Source organism: Apteryx mantelli, chromosome 15 (assembly GCF_036417845.1).
Source record: "Apteryx mantelli isolate bAptMan1 chromosome 15, bAptMan1.hap1, whole genome shotgun sequence".
NCBI lineage: Eukaryota > Metazoa > Chordata > Aves > Apterygiformes > Apterygidae > Apteryx > Apteryx mantelli.
The window spans coordinates 9067602-9087809 of NC_089992.1; the positions used below are offsets into that span (position 1 = coordinate 9067602).

The following is a 20208-nucleotide window of genomic DNA, read 5'->3' on the forward strand; positions in this document are numbered from 1 at the left end:
CCCTGAGCCTCCATCTGCCCTCTGCAAAAAGGGGCTCATATAACCCCAGCACCTCACTAGGAGGTTGTGAAAATAAACACACTCACATCTAGGGAGCACTCAGACACAAGAGCGATCATCACAGTGGAGCAGCCCACAAAGCAATGAAAAATATATGTTCAGAGAACATACCCTGAATACCAATCCCTCCAGCACTCAAACACTTGACTCTGTGACCTCAACACTCTTTGATGAATACCGTTCTTGCGCATTTCCTAGGATGTTGAATAAAACAGGAAGCTTGTCCATGCCATCACATCAGGACTCAGCTCATCTGCGGGGCTGCAATCTTTAGAGCCATTGCAAATCTCTGTCTGTTTAGCTGAACAAGTAACACAGCCACTTTCTTTGCCCTGGTCCCGGCCCTGGGAGGAAGTCTTTGAGAGCACAGGAGGGTCAAAGTCTCTGCTCTGGACTCTGCTACTCCTAACCAGCACATCTTACTGCTACCCAGAGCTGGGGAGGTAGTTCTCAGCCGCAGCTGGAAACATGAGATCTTCAGGAAATGCAGGCAAATCTCAACTTAATATGTAAAGCTTTCCCCCCCCACCCCAAGACTTATACTGTTGCCCAAATTAGAAGGATTTTTTTTTTTCCGGAGCTGGAAGAAAGCCAGATTTCAAGGCCCTGCTCCAAAGTGGGATCTGTATGATCTTGCAGGATGAAAGGCACTCTGGAGATGTAAGCTCATAGTAGCAATTAACAGAAACAAGTTCGGATGCTGTTTCTGCCTACATGCAAATGAAGCTTAGGAGAGACCTCAGAGATAGGATAGCACAAGGGATGGCTGACAGTGATAGGCAGGCAGCAGCCATATAATCAGGCAAATTAATCATATGTGTAGCTGTGTTACCTTGGCCATCTTGCAGTTCATGGCCAGAGCATAAGGGGACAGATGAGCTAAAAAAAGGCTCGAACTGCTGATGATTGAAACGACTCTGAAGTAACTGGTTCCCTCAGCATCCTGGAGAGAGGGCTGGAACCTTTCCCCTGCAGATCATCGGTTCAAATGCAGATCTCCCAAAGAGTTAGGAGGCAGCAGTTGACTGCAGGGGATTAGATTATGAGCATCTGCCAATTGGTGCCACTTGACAGCAGAGCACACTTCTGCACTAAGTGGTACCCTCCACCCAGAACCATGTTGATGTGTCACGACTCACACAAGGACCTTTGCAAAGATGCAAGGAGCACAGCAGGCTCCAAGTTGAACCTGTGTTGGCTCAAAAATCACCAAGATGGGAGTGATCAGTGGTCATGCCAATGGGAGCTGAGCTGAGCCAAGCTGGAAGGGGTTACTTTATCCATCTTGCAGCAAAGCTGTTCCAGCAAATTGATCCCAGAAAACTGGTTTGTGGCATCTAGCTTTTAAGCACTTATTTTTGCTGAGGCCTTTTTATTTCAGCTTCTACATATTCTACAAAGAGATAAAAACCCCAAAGGGAAGGGCCCCAGGTCCTTGCAGAGGGAAGGTGAATTCCATGCTTCACTTCTGCAGCTGCACGGTAGCTTAAAACTTCCAGGTCAGCTTTTCCTCCCTGTCTCCTGGCCGCAGCGGCAGGAAGAGAGGCTTTGGCATTGGCGAGAATAGACGACCTTGAAGCGAAACACTGAAAGTTTGTGTGACTAAGTGGATTTACCACAATCTCCAGCATCAGCTAAATCTCTACCCCGGCCCCCAGCCCTCCCCTGCCTCCCTTTCCCACACAGGTTTGTGCAGCCTTGCTTTGCAGTCCAGCCCCTGCTGTACTCTCTTCCATTTGCCCTTGAGATTTACCTTTACTGCCACCAGCATTTTGTCGTTGGTGGGGCTGAGGTTGTAACACTCGGCCAAGAACACCTTCCCAAAGGCACCTTCTCCCAGCTCCCTCTTCAAAACGATGTCTCTCCTCTTAATATGCTGGACATCTGTTGGAGGGAGGGGAGGAAGAAGGAGAGGGTTGAGGGAAGAATGAATCAGGGTTAATTCAGGGAATGGAAAACAACTAATTCAATTTTCTAGCAAGCTGCAAAGGATCTGAAATTGCCTTGCAAAAATATCTACAGGGATCTTTTTACCCACCCACGGAGCGCAGCCATCTCTGGGATGGAACTAGTCTTATGCAAAACAGCTGTGAGGAAAGTACTTGAGATTTATCAGGTTTTCACTACAAACTTACAGCAAGCTTGTCCTCAGGGAGAGGAACCTTTGGGGAAAAATCTGCCCTGAAGACCTGAATCTCTTTGGAATGATTCTGGAAATAATTCATCTCCTAAAGGTCATTGCAAAGGTCACATACTCTTAGTGCCAGGCCAGGTGACACGAGAAGGTCCTGTTGAGTTTTGCATTTTGGCTGGGATCAGTTTAAACCCAAATTCAGGCAGATTTCTGAGGCTGAGCCCTGGCAAGTCAGAACCAGGAGGGTTGTCTCAGGAGGAGAACCACTGACCCAGCTGCAGCTCAGGGCACTAGCGGAAGCTGGTTGGAAGTGCTGAGCACAGCCATACAACAAGACCTCGGCCCTGCAGCCATCTCTTGTGCAAATGTTTCCTCTAGAAAAAACATCATCCCAGGATAGAGTCACTGACACAATGGACAAACTCATCCCATTAGTTTCAATGATCCTTTCCACTGATGTTTAGGATGGTGAGGACTGACAGAGAACAGCAGCTGAGGTTTCAAGAAGAATCAAAAGAGAAATAGCTATTAATTTAACAAAGATACAGAGGTCTATGAAGGTTGGTCTGCTCCAGATGTTTACGTATCAGCTAAGTTGTCATTCATAATAGCTAGATCTACCCAGGTATTAGGCAGCTGCAAGGGTAGATAAGTGATTACCAGGATTTCCACAAATGCAGGGGCATGGATTAAATGCCACTGACCACAGGGAGAGGTTGGAAGGTCTCAGTGCTCTCTTGGGGACAACACTAGGGCACAGCTACTTCTTGCCAAAGCTCTAAGCACCTTTCCAACATCACAGCTGACACACAGCTCCTCTGGCAACACGAACAGGCATTTCTTCATGCCTGGAAGCAGCTACAGAGGCAGGTAAAGGTGTACAGCCACCATAGCAGTGTCTGGAGATGTGGTACCCCAAATTTCATCTCTAAAAACTGTTCCTTCACAGGAGCCAACTGCCTCCCTTGTGGACTTTAGTAGTACAGACTACCCCCAGCTTCAGGCTGACGGTTGCAGCAGGGCAGTGTGAGCTAAGCACTCCTCTGTAGGGCCCGATAAGCAAAAACTGGTCCGTTAGAGGTCTCCACGAGCAGAGGCATTAGACTCTTCTCATTCCCACCTTGAGGCATCTGTAAATTGGCCCTCCATTTTCTTACTCACAAACTGGGCTGCTTTTGAATCTTTTCCAACTCTTCTATGTGCCACAGGAGCCGTACAGGTTTGCACACCTCCATTCAGATGCATTTTCCTTGGGGTGCTGCGGATGCAGGAGGCGGGGGCCGATTGACACAGGGCTTCAGACTGGCTGCAGAGAAGCATCACTAATGGTGATTACAACCTGCAACCAGCTCCTATCACCCAGGCTTGACTCAGGTGGCATCCACATCAGCCCGAGAGAGCAAATGCTTTACAACAATGTAGGTACCACTCAACTCATCAAAATGCCAGTGGATTGGAAGAGTAACATCCTAATGGCTTTCATACAATTAAACTTTCTAATTAGAAGCTCACAGGCAGGTTTAGAAGCTGCTATCTCCAGCCCTTCCGCTTGTTTGGGAAGATGGATGCTGCAAGATTGCATAAGCAATGGGCCTTGTAATGAATGATGCCTCTATAGAGAATTCCCATTGACCTTTTCATTAATTGTTCAGTAGGCTGAAAACTGTTAGTTGCCAATATTAATAATATTAGTAACATTAAGGCACATGATGGTGGGCATATTCAAAATGACTTTGGTTTTAAATCCACAATGACAGTCAGGGAGAACAAATCACCTGTGGACTTTGCCTTCCCCACCTGGTTTAGTTGAGTGCTTAAGGAGTACCTTGAGAAATCTGAAATATCATGTGTTGAAATGTTAAGTGATGCACTTGGGTGAGGAAAGTCCTAATCCAAGAAGAGCTCAAATTGCACCAATTTACTTAATAGTAAAGAAAAGGTTTTTTTTCCTCTTTCTCTTGGCAAGCATTTTTATAGCACTCATCAGTGTAGTATCTAGGATTTGCTGTATTAACAAACTCTGTATTTGAATTCTTGGTCTGCTGATTAGCAACAGTCAAGAAAGCTGCTGGGAAATGATCTTGTATTATGAGCAGCCCAAGGATCCCTTAAAAAACTCAGAATCCCAACAGAAACGTAGCACTGAGATCCTATTGCCCCATTCAGTTTTAGATAAAGTTAAAAAAGAAACTGTCTCAAAATAACCAATGCTAGTGTTTGAGATTATTTACATTTCAGATGAGTAAGTCATAACATCGTGAGAAATGAAGCAAACCTCTTTTTCTGAACTGCCTGGGGTCTTGCCCGAGATTTTCAGCTCCTTCCCTAACTCCCTCCCAACAACATCTTAATAAATGATCAGACATTTCTGAAAGTTGGGGTCCCAATTGTGTACCTTCATGTTGAGGAGGTCCCAATATTATGTCTACACTATTAAAAAAAAATACCATCTGCCTCTGAGACCCAGATTTTGCAGCAAGTTGCTAGGGTCACCTGGGAAACTTCAGAGAAAACGTATATGAAGAATTTAAGGAGATATTGTACTAGTGGGAGTTGAACAGAGGAAGAAGCAATCCTTTTGAGGTAGTGGACTCATGTAGCACTGTGGGATTTAAAATAAACTTGGATAGTTATAAAGAAAAATAAGTTCATGAAGTTAAGCAGTTTGACAGCAACTGGACAATCTTAACGGAGAGTCAGGAAAGCACTTTTGCTGATCACAATTTCTCTAAAAATAGAATGGCCATAAATTTTGCTTTGTAGTATTTTAGGCACAAATGGAATAATAAGTGAGTTATAATAAATTGCTTTTTCACATGCTATAGGCTTAAAATACTGATGTTTACATCAAATTCTTCCATTCACAGTGGGATCAGCACTAAGATTAATCCTATATTACTATTAAATATGGGCCTTACACATAAAGCAATGACAAACCGCCCTGGCACTGTGCGAATGACTGTGTTATTGTGCTAACCTTGCATCTATTCTTTGCTTGTCTGTCCTGACTGTAACTCATATGCTCATATGGAAGGCCAAGTAGCCGCAAAAGACGCTGGACTGCAAGGGCACCTGGGAGGTTCATCTGCATAAATCTGTTTACCTCCTCCTAGAGAAAGCTGAGTCCTGTCTGATAAACAGCTGGTGTTTATTTGTTTTAGGCAGACTTCGGTGTGCTAATCTGTCTCGGCAGCGTTGCGGTCAGCCCTGCTGACAAGGTGTATGCAAACTGTCCTCCCATAAGTACCACTCTCTCTTTCTTTCCCCCTTTTTTTTTTTTTTCTTTTCCTCCTCCTTGTACCATTAACTTATAAAAGAAAGCCAACAAGACAATTCAAAAGAAGAATCTAGGCAGAAAACGCAGCAAGACCCAACAGGAAAGTAACCAGACTTGACAGCATGATGGAAATTCATTCAGGGCCATGCTGTATCTACAGGAAGGATGTGAATGCAGAACACTGAAGTAATTGCTGTTTTAAATGAAACATCTTACAATCCTTGTTTCAGAATCACTATGATGCTATGCAATACAAATGAAGGAAAGTTAGCTAGATTCTCCACCCTTGTTTCTTCTCCATCAAGACTTAATGCCCAGAGATCATGTTTGAAACCCTTGCCCCGTTCTTGTTCTGAATAACACATGAACCACATGATAAAACACCCAAACTACCACTGGCTGGAAATGCCTTATGGCTTCAGTTCAATAAAGTAAAGAGTGTTAGAAAGACGGTAAGTTTGAGACTCCACACTCACCTTTACAAACCACCTCCAGAGCAGAGAGCTTTTCTTTTCCCTGGAAGACTCAAGGCAGAAGGGCTGGGGCTCCGGATCTGTGATGGGATCTTACCTAACCTCCTCTGAACCTTTGGGAAGATGGCTGGCTTGATCTGCGCTTAATGTGCATTCAGTCAGAAAAGTGGCTGTCTAAAAACAGCAACTTCTCCCTCCCTGTTTCTATTCCCATGTGTCTCTTAGTCACATCTGCTCCTCTTCTTACTCAAACACAGTTAGTTTGCTAACCTTGTAGACCCAGCACAGCTATCAGGATAGAGGGGAGAGGAAAAGGCAACAGGATTAATTCTGCTTTTCTCATACATCAATCTACCATGTCCTGGTGGGTCACTTCTGCATTGACCCCTGTGACAGAGCCTTGAAAAGCCAGGAGGACTTTTCATTTAAATGGCAGTGACAGATTCAATGACTCTTCACCCATCTTTTACACTCCTATTGCAGAGTCGCACTTGCTGGTGACAAGGCCAAGACAGAAAGACTCCAACTCAACTTCCAAATCCAAGGTGGAATATATAGAGCTGGTACCTGAGGCAGTGTGGGGTGAAAGATCCCTTTTTTCTAATAATGACAACATTTCAATCACACGAACACAAATTGGCAACTTGCATGGGGCCTATTTCATGTGTCTAGTTTTCCAGTTCTAAACCAGTCCTGAGAGTTAGAAGAGGAAAGGAAGGGTTCAGTGATCCTGCAGATTCTGCATTTGAGATTCCTATCACAGCCAGCATCCTTAAAACCCTGGTTTGATGGTAGGCTGGAAACCTGGATGCAGATATACCTGGACACCAGGGTGACACAGATGACTACAGTGGGAGGTAGATGGACAAATCAAACTCCAAGCAGAGTAAACCATGAGCAGCACTAATACTTAAGCTACAGCAACATGCAGAACCTCTTAAAGATGGACCATTTATACCAGCTAGAACTAGATCTGAAGTTGCTTCCTCATACTTCCTTCTTTCAGACCCATGAACAGTGAGTGGTCTATTTGGTGGCTGCATTTCCAGTGGGTTTCCTGTCCTTGGACTCTTATTTCACAAACAACAGGTAACTTATCAAGGAAACAGAACAAACCTATAGAAATCTTTCCTCTTACTTTTGCCATCCTCTAGATTAGCAGCTTTCTCTTCTGGCATAGAAAAGACCAAAGACAAATTTCTACTAGTTTCTTCTCCTCCTCCACACATACCTTTCCTTCTCCTCTCCTTCTCCTCCCCCTCTTCCTCCTTCCCTTTCCTCCTTCACAGGCCTTTCTCCTCCTGCATGCCTCCTCTCCCTCATGTTTTGGGCCCTGTTCTGTACTGTTGGTACCAACAATCGCGTCCTTTTCCCTCAGAGTAGTTCCTTTCCTACCCTTCTCTGTCCCCTAGCTTTTTCACTTCTTGCCATTTCTTCTCTCTTGACCTCACTTCCTATTTCTGTCCCTCTTACTGTTCAATTCCTGTTTTAAAACTGACTTCTTTCCTGTGTGTTTCTAGGGTATCCTGAATGGAGTTTGCTCCTGGGCTCTTTGTGGTAATGGCCTTGATTTTCACAAGCTTATAAAGCCTCATTTGCATTAACAGCACTGTATAAATAATAACAATGACATTCTTCAGTAGTGGCTGAGTCATTTGCTGTAACAACTAATTTATGTCAAAGAATTGTCTCTCTTTTCTTCATACACAAGTTGTCCACAAAACGGTAACAAAGTTCTCAGTCAACATGATTCAGTCACTTCTTTCCTGATTCACTGCTAAAATAATTCTAGTGAATAAACCCTGCATGGCTTGCCTGATCCATGACAATTAAAATCAAATAAACAAAGCTTACAGTTTGTGCTGAAATGCGTGTCATGAAGACACGTAACTACCAAACAGAGTGCCTTTCCTGTCAGGCAGTTGACTGCAATTTGGATGTCAACCAAATGTGTTGGTGAGGTACCTGATGTACCTGATTAGAGTAACCTGTGCCCATCGGGTAGGACCAGATCAAAAACCTTGCAACTGGAGGTCTGACAAGTCATTCCCTCAGACTTGTCTCTTAGCGAGAGAAGATAATGCACTGGCTAGCTGCACAGAGCCTGAGTCTTCTTCCTCGCCTGGTGCAAATCCATCAAAGTCAATGGAGAATATTGATTTCAATTGCAGACTGCTGCGAAGTAGCTGTAAACAAAGAGAGAATCAGCCCCACATAATTTAAAAATGGAGAAATAAACAGGCTGTTTCTTATCTCCACATGGACTCTGAGTAGGTAGCCCTCTGCTTCTGGTGGCTTCCCTCATGCTCTGACACGAGCAACCTTTGGGAAAAGACCCTCAGTTCATGCTTTGGCAGCTTGGCTCTGTGCCCAGACACCAGTTCTTTGCCAGTTCCTCTGTCAAGGCACCCTTCAAGGACTCAGGTTCAAAATAGTTGTGATTATAAACTCCAAGCAGTTCTGAGAGTCCTTTCAAAAGCACCACCAAATGATTTTATTTATTTATTTTTTTAATGTAAAGCCTATCTGAATCTTTGAGAACTTCATGGACCAGGCACATCCTTTGGTTGAGCCACCTGAGCTCCAACCCCTGGGTGCACAAGGTCCTTCCCACCCCCTTCTTTCCAGGCCCTGTGGACAAGACCACCTAAACCAGGCCTCTCTCTGCATTTTTCAGGATGCATTTAAATCTTGCTAATTCTGCATGACAGGTCTAATAGCCATTCCTGTGTGTCCACACAGCAAAAATATCAATCTAAGCTTTCCAGCTCACATTTTCATTATGTCAGCATCCTCTCCTTTGGCCTTGCATGAAATACAAAGGATGTTACCCGTGTTACTCCTCTCTTTGCATCCCTTCTCAGCCTCCAACAAGCCAATATAAGGCATTTGGCTTCACAGCCTCCCTTCAGATTGTTCTGCATGTCTTATACCTCACCAAGAAGCTGGCAGCTTGCTTCCAGGGAGCCCCTGGTGCCTGACTACATATTATATTATGAAACAGTCATAATCATCTGTGACAACTCCTACATAAAGACCTTAAAAACATCTCTGTTACATTTCTGCAGGTCTTTGCACCTTCTTATCACTCTCTTCATTTCTTGGGAGCAGCTGCAAGATACCAGTGCAGTGCCCAAATGGGAAGGTCACATTACTGCCTAGCTGACCCAGCAGACCTCAGGCTAAAGCACTACACCCTGCTGAAAGGATCTTGGTAAAAATTAGCTGATCTTGATGCATTAGCTGGACATCTCCGGCTAAAAATAAAAAAAAAATAAAATAAATCAGGAACCTTGAGCCATGCCAGGAGCTAATATTCAGTGTAATTAGGGTCAAGAAAATGAAAGAACAGAAGAGCAGCCTTCGCAATCCAGATTTCTGATCCTTTGAAAATACCTTACATGCACCACTTCCAAGCATACCTCTGGCAATTAGGTGATCATCAACTCCTCTGCTGTTGCAACAGCACATGGAAAGAAAGCACTGACCCAAAGGGCTGCCTTTTGCTAACCAGCTAACTCCAGCCAGCCTCGATTTGAAGGAGAGCCGCTATTCTGCAAACCAGCCCTCAAGCTACACAGAGTGATCTGATTAGCGCATGGAGAGACCAGATTAGCACCTGCTGAGTTGCAGTAACTCGAGCTGCTGCATCCCTGCTGCAGTACTAGCTCCAATATCAGCCACACTGCACCAGTGAGGGCCCCTGTGACAGCCCGCAACTATGGTGTTCACATACAGCATACTCTGATCTAAAGGTGAACGTAAAGAGAGCAGGTGTATGTGCATATGCATAGAGGAGCTGAGAGAAAGGTGAAGCAGAAGTCACCACTTAGACCAACAAATCAGCTAATGCAAACCCAGAGGCTGCCAGATTCCCCCACCAGACCACGCTGAAAACCAACACCTTGGTTTGTAAGCAGGTGATATAAGTTAGTGTGACATAACTGCAAAGTTTAAACCCAAACCAAAACAACCTTTCATTTTCTTCATTATAAAAATCTGAAAAATAATGATAATGTTAGAATATGCTTGGCATCCCCCCCACACTTGCACAAAAGCTACTGTCACAGCTTAAATTACCTGACACTCCTATAAAAACAAAATATGACTTCAAGCTCTTCTCATCCATTTCAGTACCATAAATCTGAGTACAAAATGGCTAGTAATCATTTTATAAAGAGAGAAATATAAGCTGTCCCAGGGTTACTGGGTGCTGGGCAGAGTCTCAGCTGGACTCAGCATACTGTTTGCAGAGTGTTGCAGAAGCATGGCTGTTCTGGGGAGATTCCAGAACAAAGGAAAAAGAGGAACTACAGCAAGAGAGAGGCTTCTGCGGGTCATCCCCAGCAAATTTTTGCCAGTGACTGTAGTAACAAAGAAAGGAAGCCTCCAGCCTTCATGTACATCTGGGTCTTCCACAGCAGCAGGCTCTTTCCTTTAGGACAGCAGCCACCTCCTCCTCCAGTCAGCTTGCGTCTTACTGAAATAATTCCAGAGAGAGCTCTTGGTATCCATGGGACCCTTCCTTGATCCTAGAGGGTAAATCCCTCTGATCCCACAGTGACCTGATTCACTTGACCTATGCTAAGTTGCCAAGGGTTAAAACATCCTTTAGCGGGGAGACATGGAAGACTTTAAAAGGGAAATCTAATGCCTACAAGGCTACCTGCAGTGGCTGTGCCCAAGGAGCACTGGGGTTGGGGTTCACAGCTGGCACACAGCTGTAAGAGGGTTTCCAGCTGTTTCTAGCTGTGCCCTGACCTGCATGCTGTAGCTGTACGAGCTGTAGATTGGGTCCCCCCTCAGGCTGCATCAGGCATGGCCCTTCACCTCCTCCCAGCCTGCTTGTGCCCCAGGCATGTGCCAAGATACCACTGTTTGCTCCCTCTTTGCTTCCCTAGAAATAACCCCCAGCTTCAGGCTACTCTCATAGAACCCATTGGGCGTGGACAGACATCCTCGGCCCTGCCTTGCCCCCTTTCTGCAGGGATCACTGTGCCTTGCTCCACAGACTATCTGCCTGCTCCCGCATGCCGAGCAGCAAGCCCACGTCACCGCCACTGCCACTTGCTACAGCCACACTGCCAAGATCACTAGCCCTCCTGCACCCTTGCTCCTGCCACCTTTGCAAAGTCTTAGCACTGCGCTCTGCTCACTCTGCTACACGCAGCTTCGTCTCGCGGCCACTCCTGCTCCTGTAAGGTCCTGCTCCTCCACAGCCACTAAACCCACACTGGCTCCCCAGGGGACCATGAAGCACTGATGATGGGACCAAAACCTTATTAACATTCCAGACAAAAGACAGAAAAACAAACCAAAAAGGTTTCCATCAACTTTTGCAACCCCTCAAATAAGCTTTCCGGCTGCCACCAGGCTGCAAAACCTAACCTGCCTCTCCAGCTTCAGCAATCTATCTCCTTTGACATCCAGCATCAACTTTGCATCCCAAAGGGACCCTTGGGCTATGCCTTCAGTAAATGAAGATTATCTGCACACCTGGCACTCCTCTCAGTAGGCAGACTAAGCCAGCAGGAGACACATAGAGAAGGGAACAGAGCGGGCTGCAGAGGTCTTTGCACTGGGTGCATGTCCAAGTGCACCACCACAATGTATCATAAAAGAGATCCATAAAAGCACCGCCCTCGCTGACTCACCGTTACACTCCAGCAGCTCTTGGAAATAGGGATTGGGATTCTTGGCAGGGTGGGAGGAAAAGGGAATAGGAGAGGGGAAGGCAGTCTTTCTGGTGAACATGTTTTCTTTCCACCAGCCAGGCCCCTAGGTCCCCTGCTGCCAAAGCACTCAGAATAAAACATTAATTCAATACCACACATTTAATTACACATTATTTGAAAGTGAATTTATTTAACAGAGGAAAATAGTCTTCAGAGAGCATCTGCCTCCCTCAGACTCATGCGTCTGCTGGGAGGGGGCTCAGAGAGGAGATAGGAGGAATAATGGTTTGTTTTACATCAGCAGCTATTGCCGCTCAGTTCAGCCCTTCAAAAGGGGAGATTTTAAAGAGATACGGCTGTGTTTTGCAGGAACTTACTGGCTGATTTGATTTTCCAGCCAGTTTTCACTTGATTGGAAAGTGCTGCTGCAGACAGATATCACTTGTCTTTTTTTTATTTATTATTTTATTTTTCTGAGGAAAGGGAGGGATTACTAGTACAGGAATGGAGGAGGACTGGCTGCCCCTTGGGACACTACACAGTAGTCAGATTTCAGGCTTAAGGCTTTAACAACACAGTAATCAGACACTTAATGGCATCCTATTGCTGAGATGGATAATCACAATAAAGCTGGAAGCAACCGGGTCTCAGCAGCAGCCTCTCAGTTTTCGAGAGTCTCCCATCAGGAATGCAGAGTCTTACCTTCTGCCACCGAGGTTTCAGAGGCCCTTTGCTATCTTGCTCCCCAAGACTGCAGGTTCATCACCACAGCTCTGTCTGTGCCCACCAGGCCGGCTGCTCTAGCTGGGGGCGAGAAGCCTGGCAGCACCTATATTTAGGCTGCATCAAGACTCACAATTCCCCAGTCCAAACTCCACTGAGGAAATCAACCCTCTTCACCTGCAGAAAAATGAGGTCTGACTCCAGTACCTGGCACAGGCATACCCTCCTCGGCCTCATATGAATCATGCTGAACTGCTGCAAGGCCAGAAAAGAGCTGCTTGGTCCTTTGCAGGGGGGAGTTTGCTCTCAGCCTGAGATTTCTCCTTTGCTGTCATCTGCATTTTGGCACCCCTGCAATGTCCCAGCAGGATGATGTCACTCAGGGCTGGGTTAACTCCCTGCAAGGCTACAGTCATGCCACAACAAGAGCCTTTCTCCCAACCCTCACCTCTGCACGTGGTCTTTCTCCCACTCCTTAATTTGGGAGCAGCACTAAAAAGCTCCCTCATCTCCGCGACAACCTTGCTTAGACAGCAATTCCCAAGCAGAGTGACAGAGACACAGAAACCTGCCATCCTGGGAGCTCAACCGATGCTAGCCCTCCATGCACTGCCAAGAGGCAACGGGATGGTTGTGCCCAGGATAGTACTTACCCCAGCAGTGGGCTATGTCTCTCCGAGCACTGGATGTCCCAAGGTGTATCTACTGCCTTCTTCAGCCTCAGCAACTGGTTTCTGCTGGTGCCATACTGACAGTGCCATCCCCATCCCAAACAGTGAATCTCGGCATCAAGGTACCTCTCAGAGCCATGCAGCAGTGCACATGCACACACATGTAGATATTGCAGCACTGCATTCAGGTTACATTGTTAAACTTTTCTTTACAGTTCTGAGGGTAAAGGGCTTTTTAATACTACTATTTCAATGGTGTTCAGTTTCTGCCTTAACCCACAGTTCCGGGGTTCTAGCCACAGACTTACACTGCTTCCACCTAGTCTGACTCCACTACTATTACCTTTCTAATGATTGCTGATCTTAATGGGCCATCACCATCAATGCTAAAAAGTCCCTCACATAACAGCTTCACAAGCACACTGAATACATTCTGGGGACCACGTGGGCATTAGAAGAAGGATGGCGTTAAAGAAAAAGGTATGGTTTGGATTCAAGGGCAGCTGTGGTCAGGATGCAGAGACCACTCTGAACACGGTAAGAACTGGCCCAAAAGTTGGGTGTAAACTGAAAAAAAAGCAATATTTTTAGAAGAAGCACAATTCCTTCCAGATGTGGAAGTGCCAAGAGATTTTAAGAAAAATCTGTTGTCACAGAATTTCTGGACCAACTCGAAAGGAGGAAATTTGGTGAAAGGGCCTGATCTAATTTTTCCAGCTAGAACTCCAAGTGGGTTGGAAATGTTTCTGATTGTTGCCAGGCTCACCATAATCACTTCAAAAAAGGACAAGTTTGGACAGAATGTTGTATCTTCTGCTTGTTTTCTCTTTTTGCTCCTGGGAACTTCTGGGTACCTATGTCCTCTTCTTGCTCCATGCTAAGTCATTCTCTCACCAGTGACTTCCTTTGGTGGTCTTTAAACAAATGGCCAACCCAGCCAAATTCATGGAACAAGAAAATTCCAGAAGTGAAACCACATGGAGTAAAAACATGAGGTGCTGAAAGACAGATCTCAGGCTCATGTTATGATTTCATTAGAAAGCCTTTCTCCAATCTGCACAATTTCCATCTCTCCCCTTCCTTTCTCTTCCTCCCTGCCTCCTCCAATTCCCCTTCTTGTAGGACTGTCACAGGAGGTGCACTCACATCTATGGTTTGATGAGGTGTTCTCTCGGACTCATGTTTTCCTAACACCCCAAAAGGACCTTACTCCGTCTTTGTTTCTGCCTGAGGTTTCCTTGGCTTTCTCCCTACTTCCGCCGTCCATGCAACCCCATCCCTTTTTCATCTTGCCAGCTTCTCCTGCTGAAGGAAACCCCTGAAGGAGGAGTAATGCGAGATCTCTGCCTGCTGGACTCTAAAGTTACTGTGGTTTTGGCTATTTTGGTAATTGTTATTAGGCTGCAAATTACATAGAGAAGAATAAAGAGAGGGAAGGACTGTACAAAGGAATTAGCTAATCTGATGGGACTAGCAGCTGGTCTTCATTTAGCCGTCCAAGTCTGCGAGTAGTTTGAGGCTTCCTGTACTTGTTCACCTATACTTGAGTCAGGCACAGGCTGAGGACGCAATGAATACTGGGCTTTCATGATGCTTCACACTCAGAGAAGTCAGCCTTTCTTCTCAGGTGAGGAATCCCCTCCTCGCTGCTGACAAATGAGCAGGATAACAGCAGAGCACCCCAAGCAAGAGAGAAGAGCCAGCCAGTAGCCCGGGTCCATCCTGTGGGTGAGGACATCCGAAAGGCAGTGTCTCTGCCTTTCGTGCCATGTGTGGACTCCACAGCTGCTCCAAGTAGGGATTTGACTTACTTCACAGACATGGGCTGAGTGAAGGCACTGTCCTGCCAACCCCACCTTCCTCCCCTTGGCAGAAACAGAGCTTTTTGATTAGTGACAGGTGAACCAGAAAAAGTCCTCTTTGGAAAAGGCTTTGGAAATCTCTCTGTCACCAGGAATTCAGGACTATTTAAAGGAACCACACACTCTTGTTAAGACACTGCCTTTCCTTCCTTTATGCTATTTCTTTATTGTATCCACCCATGTCCTGCCTTTATTATGATCAAAAATGAGAATCCATCTCACTTTTTTGTCTCTGACACTCCCAGCATGGGCAGAGCACAAGGTAGTAAAACAGCATACATCTGTCCATCTCTCTGTCATCCTTAGTAATGCCTCATGCCATTTTGAGTCAGATGGTTGGGGTGAATTTTCACCCCACAAAAACATCACAAACTTCACTGCATGCAAAAGGGGGGGAAAAGAATCCTACAGCTTTCTCCTGTGGCAAAACATCAGTGTTTGCATCAGGGGAACAATATGCAGTTAATTCTTCTTAAGGGCCCTGGTGAGAATCAAGAAGACATTCTGCAGTGCTGGGAACCTCAGAAGATGTGATTAATTGCAGGTGGTGAGAAGGTACATGTTCAGCTTTAACTGAATTATGTGTGAAGACTGGATGATTGCTACGTTGGTATTCAAGACACATGGGAAAGGCAACCTACTAGGATCTTCAGCTTTGAAAGCAAGATTATATATATGGTTTTTCAGCTTAAATTTTAAACTTATACTGAAGTTTTACAGCAAGAACATACTGCTAATGGAAAGCAGCAAAATAAGCAAGATTGCTGAGAAAGAAAGAAAAGGGAAATAATGCTTTGCAGTTAGCTGAGGAAGCAAAGGCATCAAAAGGATCTCCACTACACCTCCCCAGAGCTGGCAATACTGACTTGTAGATAAATATATGTGGATGGTACTACAGAGAATGGAGTGGGGCATAACGGTGGGAAGATCTCTGCAATGTCGTTAGCTGCTTCTCCTCACTAGCTTAGGACAGATCTCATTTGACTGGAAAATGGCGTGAACAAGGGCATATATGTTGCTTTCCTGAAATGTCAGAATTGGAGGGACAGCATCAGATCTTGGGACAGTAACATGGAAAAAATCAGAAGTCAGTTTCCACTAATCTAATCTATCAGGCTGCCTGCAAATCCTGTTTCATTATTGCAATCTGAGCTTGGACACTGACCTCAAACTCAGCTTGTATTATAAAGGTCACCTTGATGTCTTTCCTTTATCAATCAGAGTTTCAATCAAGTCCCTTAACCTTTTCCCAGGGCAGGGATTTTTTAAGCTGGTAATGGCCAAACCTACCCAGATCGATACCTGAGCACAAATGAGAACCCAGAATTCAAAACTCAGACTTGTTGCATGTACACAGCCATGTTGCAATTCTCCTGCAAATAAAGCTGATGCCAAGTGATCTGAGGTTTTCAGGCTGGAAGTTGGAAATGTAGAGAAAGCAGAGAAAAATTTAAAAAATAACAAATCACATCTTCATTTCTTGAAGAAGTTTGATGAAGGAAAAGATTCTTGTGCTGTCCAGATTACCCTTTCTTCATAGATAGCACTGTCTTTCCATTGCCTAAATTGCAGTCTCCCTATATCACTTCTTCTTCATGTGTTGAAATATTCCCAGTGCTGCTTACAGTATTGCGGGGGGGAGGGGGTGTCTAAGAGGTCTTCTCTTTGTTTCTCTCTCTCACTCTCTGCTTCTCTTCTCTCAAACAAATCCCCGAATCAAGTGGGTCAGCAGACACACTTGGGACCTTGGGTGCTGGTGAAAATCACTGAGGTTCATGGTGAGCAGGGGTGAATCTGGTTCCTGCTTTCACTATTGTCCATGCAAATCATCAGCAGACATTATGAAAAACACCTGATTAAGGCTGACCTCCAGGACACATGGCATTCAACCTCTTTCCATTTGAAAACACTTCTAGGAATAGCTCCTTTTTGTCATATGTTCTTATGCCAGATTTCTACACCAAAGCTCTTACTCTCAATCATTAATCTCTGATGCCGATCCTTGTCAAATACTTGCTGAAAATCAGCAGTGTACTATATCCACTAAATTTCCCTTATATATTGTGGCAGTTAGATCCTCAGGGAACCTCATCAGATTAGTTAAGTATGACCTCCGAATACTTCAAGCCACATAAGTTTGGCCTTCACAGAGCTTTGCTTTTCCAGGTGTTCTCCCACAGCATCCCTTAAAGTTGAAGATGATTTCCAAGAATTTCCCAGAGTAGATATTAAACTTACTGGGTTGTCTCTTGCCCTGTTATGCCCACCACCTTCCAATCCTCATCAGTCTGGCCCATATTAGACAGGCACTTAAACATGCCAGGGAGGATCTAAGTGAGTTGTGTGTGTACTCACAAGCGTGTACATTACAGGATGTGGTCTCCATCTGTAGAGGATGCTCACCTTGTCCAGTGCCCTGGAGCAGCTGACCATTGCGGAGATCTTTTTTTTATCCTCTGTAAAGTTGGACGTAATTTTGGCAGATGAAATACATTTAATAATATTTCTCTTATCGCTGATACAAGCTGGTTTATATTCTCTGTGGCCAGTCTAAGTTCTCCATATATCACTCTTGAGATAAGCACTTTCTCCTGTGCACCCTCTGCACCAGCTTGCTGTTCTCATCACTCCACACCCTTCCTTGCTATGAGGCCAGTCTCATTGGCACACACAGATACTTACGTACCAAAGGACTTTGCTTTCTGAAATACTCCCTGAGCATCCTGTATGGCTGCTTTTTTTCCAGCCCTTTGTTTTCTCCTCCTCTTTCTTCTTTCTCCCCTCCACTTTCACTGTGATATTTCATCAGTGCCCTGTCGTGGTGTCTCTATTTCTTGTTTACCTGGCCTGGTTTATGTCAGTCCTTTCATCCTTTCTTTTATTTTTATTTTTTAATTTTCCTGAATGTTTAGGGCAGCCTTTTCAACTGTATCTTAAAGACCGGCTTCCCTCTCCCCACTGCTGATTCCCCAGGAAGCATCAAGCCCCAGCCAGCTTTCTTTAACTCATTTTGCATTCCCCTAAAGTCTGCTCGCTGAAAGGCCAGCGGTTTTGTATAGCTGCCCTTTCTGCAGACCCTCCTCAGTACTTCAGCTCTGCGGGGAATATAATCACTGTATCCTAGATGCTCTTCAATTTCAAGTGTATTTATTATAGCTGCTCAGTTTCCTTTAATCCGTCATTTCTCCTTCTCCTCCCCTCCCAATTGCCTTCTTTTCACTGGAATATAAGTGCACTGAAGGAAGCTTTTACCTTTGACCCTTGCTGCCCACTCCAGCTCAGTCCCTGCACTGACGTCACAGTCAGTGGCTTGTGAAATGTTTATTGTTCGTTACTTATGTGGCTTAACGAATGTGCTAGGCACTTCCATACAAGCACAAACCTTGCAAGCAATCAGCTCGGAGTGCACCGGGGAGCTGCGGTGCTCTCTGACGGGTGACCTCTTGGAACAAATCAAGGGAGAGAAGACAACACTCTGATGCACAAATTGCTTGTATCATTAGCACCAAGATGAAAATAAAGATTGAGAAACTCTCCCAGGCCTATCTGGGAGGAGGAAACCTTAATAACAGAGAGAGTGCCTGTGTCTGCCAGAATCTCGTAAAACAGTGTATTTCTGGGGGGTTATACTATGTTTTTATGGGGGTGATGCATGTCTCTTTGGCAACACAGTTTAGAGTAAAACCACAGACATCCCTGCAGAGCTGGAACAGCCAGAGAAGCCCCATTTGGTATGAAAGACATCCACATGCCTTCCTGTATGTTAAGCTGTGTGAGCTTACACACAGAGGTTTAATTGCTGTATTAATGTATTAAAGCACTGATACAAACAAACAGGGACTGTTTTCATAAGCTAGAAAATCCTTGAGTACCTTGTAATTAGCTGGGCTTGTTAAACCGCTTAATAAGCAATAGATAGCATGTGTCTGATGCCCCTGTGCCTTGCCTAGGTAGGAAACGCAGTCAAGAAGTGCTTAAATAGGACATGTGTTAAGTTCCCAGGTGGACCCCTAAGAAATATCACTTCATTCACTGCCATAGGGAGCCTCTGCTCAGGGTGGACACAGGTGGGCCCAGTGCCAGGGTCACAGGTTTCTCGGGTTGCAGTCCTCATGCTTCCCTCCAGCCACTGGCTCCTTGCCTGGCCACAGGCTCACATATGCTTCTCCAGGAACTGCATCGGCCTGAGGGAGCCATCACACTGTGCCTCAGCTTCCCTTCCCACAAATGGCCAACAAACCCTACCCTTAGCTATAGCAAATCTTACTGACCATTGATTGCAAAAACACTCTAAAATTCTTCAACAGGATATAGAAAACAGCAGGACAAAAACACAATGTTGACAGCATCTCTCAGTATCTCAAAGCTTTACAGGTTGGCTAAGATTCAAAGGAGTCCTTTCTCCTTTACAATCCTGTCCTCTCCAGAGCATTGACCTTGCACATCACTACACGACATTTTCACAGTAGCAATCTCATCGGTCAGAGCTGTCTCATTCCCAATAGAGTGGAAGGAGCTGGGGGAAAATTCGTTTCCCTGTGCTTACTCAGGCCCTTTATTTGGGGACCAAACCTAGAACCTGTTGGACTAGAGACTGTATGAAGCTCCCTGAGGATATATCTGAGCCAGTTAGAGAAGAGGAAAGACCTACCATGCCTCGCTCCACGATCTGGTTGCTCCTAGGCTGTGTCTGGTGGTTTATAAGCCAAGGTGGGAAGGGCAGGCATGGAGGAGAAAGCACTATGCTGGACACAGGAGGTCCTTTGCTTTTTCAAATGTTGGACTTCTTTTCTGTTATATGTCTCATCTTTAAGGTATGCTGGGGAGGAAATACCTAAAAAATTTTTCTCAGCCAGGTAACTGAGGAGAGTCAAACATTGGCAGTGCTTAGCCTCCAGCATCTTGATTTGTACGGGGTATAGCGACTGGGGGATGATATGCTCAGGTAGCTCCGTAGGAGGCAGTGATGTTATGTCGACTTTCACCTGCTCACAATGGCACCCAAAGTAGTGAGGGCCAGGAAACCATCCAAAATGCAGCCAAAAAACTTTCTGTCCAGTGGCTGAGTGTTTACCAGGGCTCACACTTTGAGCACCTTTTCTCACTCCTTGAGTGGTCCCAGGCAAGAGGAAAACTCAGCCCAAATGATAACATGATACCACCAATCCATGCACTCCTGCTTCCCTGGGCAACATGCAGTCCACCAGGCTATCCAGATGCCCTAACTTTTCTTTCCCCCAGTGCATTGCCAAGCACAACAGCAGCTTTCAGAGAAAGGACAGAGAAGTTTCATTAAATTCTGCATCCACACAAGTCCACCAAGGGCACTTGCA

The 20208-nt window shown here is 45.3% G+C and overlaps 1 protein-coding gene across 3 annotated transcripts in view; it reads right to left on the reverse strand.

The window, feature by feature from the left end:
- Positions 1 to 20208, reverse strand: part of NTRK3 (neurotrophic receptor tyrosine kinase 3) — a 239408-nt gene that overhangs the window by 43027 nt on the left and 176173 nt on the right. For all 3 annotated transcript variants that reach the window (XM_067305558.1, XM_013958611.2, XM_013958628.2), the window contains one exon: positions 1814 to 1944. In XM_067305558.1, coding sequence (XP_067161659.1) covers positions 1814 to 1944 — 131 coding nt within the window. The remainder of the gene's footprint in view (positions 1 to 1813; positions 1945 to 20208) is intronic.